This window comes from Oncorhynchus nerka, linkage group LG9b (genome assembly GCF_034236695.1).
Source record: "Oncorhynchus nerka isolate Pitt River linkage group LG9b, Oner_Uvic_2.0, whole genome shotgun sequence".
Lineage (NCBI taxonomy): Eukaryota > Metazoa > Chordata > Actinopteri > Salmoniformes > Salmonidae > Oncorhynchus > Oncorhynchus nerka.
In genome coordinates this window covers 40,125,345-40,132,870 of record NC_088424.1, presented here as the reverse complement: position 1 = coordinate 40,132,870, position 7,526 = coordinate 40,125,345, and the positions used below count along the sequence as shown (strand labels likewise).

The 7,526-nt window shown below is 43.0% G+C and overlaps 1 protein-coding gene across 1 annotated transcript in view; it reads left to right on the top strand.

The window, feature by feature from the left end:
• LOC115121100 (kelch-like protein 24) overlaps window positions 1-7,526 on the top strand; it is a 62,770-nt gene that overhangs the window by 14,315 nt on the left and 40,929 nt on the right. Inside the window, exon 5 of the mRNA XM_029650129.2 lies at window positions 3,270-3,388. Within this exon, the coding sequence (XP_029505989.1) occupies window positions 3,270-3,388 (119 nt within the window). The remainder of the gene's footprint in view (window positions 1-3,269; window positions 3,389-7,526) is intronic.

The window sequence follows — 7,526 nt, the reverse complement described above, 5'->3', positions numbered from 1 at the left end:
TGAGTAGGTTCAACGTCATGGTGCACTTTAAAGTATTTGAAGTTTATTTGTTTCGTTTTGTCTTGAAAACTGGTTCTTATCATATGCTCTGTTTGTTCTATGGAGACAGAAGCCAGAGTGTGGTAGCCTGTAGAGGGCTCCCGATTGGCGCAGCGGTTTAAGGCACTGCATCTCAGTACTAGAGGCGTCACTACAGACCCTGGTTCGATCTTGGGCTGTATCACAACCGGCCGTGGGGCGGCACGCAATTGGCCCAGCGTTGTCCGGGTTAGGGTTTGGCCAGTGTAGGCCGTCATTGTAAATAAGAATTTGTTCTTAACTGACTTGTCTAGTTAGATAAAGGTTAAATTGAAAAAAGTTAAAGGCTGTTTACTATGCCTGCATCTACTTTGTCCTATCCTCCGTCTTCACCTAAAATAATTGTCAGATGGCATCCATCGTTATCATTTTTCTGGCCAGTCTCTGAGGTTATGTTGCTGCCCACTACAGTACACAACCAGTCTCTGAGGTTATGTTGCTGCCCACTACAGTACACAACCAGTCTCTGAGGTTATGTTGCTGCCCACTACAGTACACAGCCAGTCTCTGAGGTTATGTTGCTGCCCACTACAGTACACAGCCAGTCTCTGAGGTTATGTTGCTGCCCACTACAGTACACAGCCAGTCTCTGAGGTTATGTTGCTGCCCACTACAGTACACAGCCAGTCTCTGAGGTTATGTTGCTGCCCACTACAGTACACAGCCAGTCTCTGAGGTTATGTTGCTGCCCACTACAGTACACAGCCAGTCTCTGAGGTTATGTTGCTGCCCACTACAGTACACAGCCAGTCTCTGAGGTTATGTTGCTGCCCACTACAGTACACAGCCAGTCTCTGAGGTTATGTTGCTGCCCACTACAGTACACAGCCAGTCTCTGAGGCTCTATAGCCACCCTCCCTTAATTATGGGTAAACACCTCTTCTAAGCCCAACAGACCGTGACGGATTGAGAAATCATTTCATTTCATTGTTACGAGATAAGCCCTAGCATTGTATGAAGTCTTTTTGTTAATTCAGCTGCTCCTCAATTGGAGCAGGTGTGGAGGATTGACATGAAGATGGGGCTTCTGATCTTAATGTTTACCAGCTTAGCAATTATATGTGATGTATCATATATTGTCATTAAGACAAATGATTATACTGGTCATGGTCATGAATATGACTTATCATCTGATTTAGTTGCTTCCCACTTGGCACAGATGTCAATTCAACCAACGTTGATTCAACCAACGTTGATTCAACCACCGTTGCCCAGTGGGTTGTTATTGTTCATATCGTTGTTTAGTGATTCTGTTGATGCTGAGTCTGGCTAACATCCATGGCCCCCTGGTTCATATTTTCTCCTCTTCACACTCTATACACACTATCTCTATCTCTCTCTCTCTCTCGCGTTCTCTCTTTCTCTCAACACAGCTTCACAAACACTGAAACAGCTGTTTGTTTAGAGGAAATCAGTTTCCCCTGAGCCAGTAGGATGATTCTGATGAGGGTTTTCTTTTTATGACACTCAGCATTCATGTCAAGTCAGAGGGAACTCATGTACTCTTGAAAAGAGTTGACCTACTTCTCGACTTCTCTCGAAAACATAGTCATGTTAAACATCAAAATAGTAAAACATGATTTGTTGAATTGTCTGTTTACACTGCATCTATTCTGTTGTTTTTATTGTATTAGCAAAAACAGCCTGTTGGTTTAGTGATGTCTTTGTTTTTACATGGATCACTGGGGCCTTTTGATTGACTCAGGCTGTGCAGTAACATCAGGCAGGTGCTGAGAGAGAGAGAGAGAGGAATGGAAGGAGGGAGAGAGAGAGAGAGAGAGAGAGAGAGAGGAATGAAAGGAGAGAGAGAGAGGAATGAAAGGAGAGAGAGAGAGGAATGGAAGGAGAGAGAGGGGGGGTGGAAGGAGAGAGAGAGCAATTGAGCGAGTGATAAAGGGATGGAGAGAGACTGAGAGAAAGAGGGATAGAGTGAGAAAAATGTATTGTGTCAGAGCTTGCTAGCAACATGTCTGCAACCTGGTTGGCCAAGCTACACGTTGTTGTTGCTTCTCGCCAAGGAGAAGAGAGAAAAAAACACTTCCTTCAAGTACATGTTTGCCCAGAGACAGGGAGTAGAGAATCATCCAACTGCTGCTCTATAAAGAACAAAGAGATCCTGTTTCGCTTTTATAGTGTTGTAATGGGCCAGGGTGTGTGTCTGTGTGTGTTTATGTGTGTGTTGTATTTGAAAGCCCTGTAATTTCTTATTCTTTTTTTAAAGTCAGGTTGCGTGTGTGTTTTTGTTTGCTCAATGCCAAAGTAGATTTTGATCAGCAGGATTACCCATAAAGCCTAGCTCAAATGTTTTACTTAGATTAGACAGTGTCAGCTGTGCCTTACCAAATGTGACCTTGACATTTGAGCCCAAACACATAACCCATGCACAGTTTGGATGTTGTTCAAGATCAACTTATTCTATTTATGAAGACATGTTTTTATTAGATCAATTTGGATTGAATTGGCACCAAGGACTGAATTTAGGAATGATTCTGGCTTTGGTTTTTGGGTTCTGCTCTCAGGCAATACAGTTTTCAGATGCTTAAAAACAGCCAAAGAAAACAATGACAAGACAACAAAATGACAAAGTTGTAACACAGGTGTAGCAGAGGTGGTTCGGTGAACTGTACTCTCATATGATGAGTCACCTTGCCTGAGACCTTTGTGCTACCTCCCAGTGTTAATATCTAGGCTTTAGCTGAGTAGGCTAACACCAACCAGAGTCATAGACTCCGGGCTAACGGACTCCGGGCTAACGGACTCCGGGCTAGCGGACTCCGGGCTAACGGACTCCGGGCTAACGGACTCCGGGCTAACGGACTCCGGGCTAGCGGACTCCGGGCTAACGGACTCCGGGCTAGCGGACTCCGGGCTAACGGACGCCGGGCTGACGGAATCCGGGCTAACGGACGCCGGGCTAGCGGACTCCGGGCTAGCGGACTCTGGGCTAGCAGACTCTGGGCTAGCAGACTCCGGGCTAACACCAACCAGAGTCACACAGACTCCAGGCTAACAGGCTAGCAGACTCCAGGCTAACACCAGCCAGAGTCACACAGACTCCAGGCTAAAAGACTACAGGCTAACACGACCAGAGTCATACAGACTCCAGGCTAAAAGACTACAGGCTAACACGACCAGTGTCATACAGACTCCAGGCTAACAGTGTTGTGTGTGTCTGCGTTTGTGTGTTTCAGGGGGTCGTATCAATGGCAGAGACGTGTGGATGTACAACTCCCAGCTCAACCTGTGGATCAGAGTGGCTTCACTCAACAAGGGACGCTGGAGACACAAGATGGGCGTCCTACTGGGGAAGGTAAGCAGATTACCTAACCCCCCTTTATTTACTCATCTTCCTGTTTGTGTTCATTGTCCCCACATTGAAATCTGGGAGGGGACTGTGGATCTGTCTCCATCTGTTAGTACGTTCGTACGTTCGTCACACGCCATATCTCAGACAGCACTGGCCCTATTTTGACAAAACTTGCGTGACTGATGCATCTTGCCATAGAGATTGAAAGCGATTGAAAATGCATACTTTGAAGGATCACACCCCTCACTGTTTGACCTAAAGTCATGACATTCGGTACATAGGTCACTCTCCTCACAAGGAACAAATTTGCATCAGGGGACCTATAAGATCAGGGGACCTCTACTCCTCTGGCACCGAAGGACCGATCATTACAAAACTTGATATGTGACATCTATGGACAAAGGACCCTCAACGCAATATTTTCCAGACTAGTACCTAAAACAACATGGCCACTATTGATCAATTAACATTTATGTGGGCGTTGTCTGGAACATAAATGCATATAAATCAGTCAATGATATTTGTATTGTAACACAATTTGGTACACATGTTGCAAACACTGTCAAGACTCAACAGCAAGAACATTCATATCGACCACACGGGGTCGCTACAATGGAAACATGTTTTGTTGCTGTCATTATAGTCTAGTTTGAATTGTTGTCTCTAATTGGCCCAAGGGCTGCATCATTCTTGGGGGACTGTTGCCTTGTTTTTTGTTATTGTTATTCACTATGTATTCCTTATATATCCATTATCGTTCTCAATGCTGGGCAAAGTACATATATATGATCTTAATTTGATCACTCTTTTGTTGCTGAGAATTTCCTTTTTGGTATTTTTTTAAGGACCCCCTTAGGTGTTGCAAAAGCAGCTACTCTTCCTGGGGTCCAAAAATAGAAAAGAGGCCCTAGAGAGCTGCCCTGCGGTACACCACACCCTATATGTTTAGCATTAGAGAAGCTTGAAAAGCCATAAAACATATGTTTCTCAACAATAGGTTATGGTTAATAATATCAAAGGCTGCACTGAAATCTAACAGTACAACTCCCACAATCTTCTTATTGTCAATTTCTTTCAACCAATCATCAGTCATTTGTGTCAGTGCTGTATATGTTGAGTGCCCTTCTCTATAAGCATGCTGAAAGTCTGTTGTTAATTTGTTTACCGAGAAATAGCATTGTATTTGGTCTAACACCATTTTTTACTAAGAGCTGGTAGCAAGCTCTTGTTAATTTAATGCTGCTCTTTAAATATTTGTTACTTTATTTTTTATTTTATTTTTTACTTATCAATTGTTTTCTTAACACTTTTCTTAAAACTGCATTGTTGGTTAAGGGCTTGTAAAGTAAACATTTCGCTGTCAGGAATACCTGTTGTATTCGGCACATGTGACAAATATAATTGGATTTGATTTGAAGCTGACATGTCTGCTGTTAGAACCAGTAAAAGCTGCTTCACCACTCCTGGGTAGTGGAATGACTTTGGCTTCCCTCCAGATGAGCCTCATGATTTACATAAATGAACTGAAAACACACAATAACACATAGCAGTATTAACAGTTAATGTATTAACAGTTAACATATGAACCGTCTTGTACTTTTAATGTAGCCTAATTTTGCCCAGCTAATAGCCTAACCACCAGTCATGCAACATTATCGATTTAACATCCTGTTGCTGCAGGATTATTTTGCTGCGACACTCCTTGTCAAATTAAGATCCGACATCTGTAAGCAGGTGATCTCCCTGTACCTCTCAATGGGATAATTTAGTCCTATTTGAAAACTTGAAGGATGCATCCTTACTTTATCCCCCTCCTTGAATCACTTATTTGACATGATTGAGAAATTGTAGCAATATTGAACATTTGGACATACAGTTGAAGTCGGAAGTTTACAGTGGTGGTGAAAAGTTTTGAGAATGACACAAATGTAAATTTTGGCAAAGTCTGCTGCCTCAGTTTAAATGATGGCAATTTGCATATACTCCAGAATGTTATGAAGAGTGATCAGATGAATTGCAAAGTCCCTCTTTGCCATGCAAATGATCTGAATCACCAAAAAACATTTCCACTGCTCTCATGTCCTGACCTTAGTTCCTTTTTTATGTCTCTATTTTAGTTTGCTCAGGGCGTGAGTTGGGGTGGGCATCCTATGTTTGTAGTCTAGGTTTTGTATTTCTATGTGTTTGGCCTGGTATGGTTCCCAATCAGAGGCAGCTGGCAATCGTTGTCTCTGATTGAGAACCATACTTAGGCAGCCTGTTTTCCCACTATGGGTGTGGGTAGTTGTTTTCTGTCTTTGTGTGTCTGCACCAGACAGAACTGTTTCATTTGTTCCGCTTTGTTGTTTTTTTGTTCTAGTGTTCAGTTTCTTTATTAAATTTACAGTGAACAAGTACCACGCTGCACCTTGGTCCTCTTCACCTTCTTCCACCTATGACAACCGTTACAACTGCATTTCAGCCCTGCCACAAAAGGACCAGCTGACATAATGTCAGTGATTATCTCGTTAACACAGGTGTGAGTGTTGACGAGGACAAGGCTGGAGATCACTCTGCCATGCTGATTGAGTTTGAATAACAGACTGGAAGCTTCAAAAGGAGGGTGGTGCTTGGAATCATTGTTCTTCCTCTGTCAACCATGGTTACCTGCAAGGAAACACGTGCCGTCATCATCGCTTTGCACAAAAAGGGCTTCACAGGCAAAGATATTGCTGCCAGTAAGATTGCACCTAAATCAACCATTTGTCGGGTTTCAAGAACTTCAAGGAGAGCGGTTCAATTGTTGTGAAGAAGGCTTCAGGGAGCCCAAGAAAGTCCAGCAAGCGACAGGACCATCTCCTAAAGTTGATTCAGCTGCGGGATCGGGGCACCACCAGTACAGAGCTTGCTCAGGAATGGCAGCAGGCAGGTGTGAGTGCATCTGCACGCACAGTGAGGTGAAGACTTTTGGAGGATGGCCTGGTGTCAAGAAGGGCAGCAAAGAAGCCACTTCTCTCCAGGAAAAACATCAGGGACAGACTGATATTCTGCAAAAGGTACAGGGATTGGAATGCTGAGGACTGGGGTAAAGTCATTTTCTCTGATAAATCCCCTTTCCAATTGTTTGGGGCATCCGTAAAAAAAGCTTGTCCGGAGAAGACAAGGTGAGCGCTACCATTAGTCCTGTGTCATGCCAACAGTAAAGCATCCTGAGACCATTCATGTGTGGGGTTCCTTCTCAGCCAAGGGAGTGGGCTCACTCACAATTTTGCCTAAGAACACAGCCATGAATAAAGAATGGTACCAACACATCCTCTGAGAGCAACTTCTCCCAACCATCCAGGAACAGTTTGGTGACGAACAATGCCTTTTCCAGCATAATGTAGCACCTTGCCATAAGACAAAAGTGATAACTAAGTGGCTTGGGGAACAAAACATCGATATTTTGGGTCCATGGCCAGGAAACTCCTCAGACCTTAATTCCATTGAGAACTTGTGATCAATCCTCAAGAGGCGGGTGGACAAACAAAACCCCACAAATTCTGACCAACTCCAAGCATTGATTATGCAAGAATGGGCTTCCATCAGTCAGGATGTGGCCCAGAAGTTAATTGACAGCATGCCAGGGTGGATTGCAGAGATCTTGAAAAAGAAGGGTCAACACTACAAATATTGACTCTTTGCATCAACTTCATGTAATTGTCAATAAAAGCCTTTGACACTTATGAAATGCTTGTAATTATACTTCAGTATTCCATAGTAAAATCTGACAAAAAATATCTATAGACACTGAAGCAGCAGACTTGGTGAAAATGTATATTTGTGTCATTCTCAAAACCTTTGGCCACAACTGTACATATACATTAGCCAAATACATTGAAACTCAGTTTTTCACAATTCCTGACATTTAATCCTATTAAAAATTCCCTGTCTTAGGTCAGTTAGGATCACCACTTTATTTTAAGAATGTGAAATGTCAGAATAATAGTAGAAAGAATGATTTATTTCAGCTTTTATTTCGTCACATTCTCAGTGGATCAGAAGTTTACATACACTCAATTAGTATTTGGTAGCATTGCCTTTAAATTGTTTAACTTGGGTCAAACGTTTCAGGTGGCCTTCCACAAGCTTCACACAATAAGTTGGGTGAATTTTGGCCCAT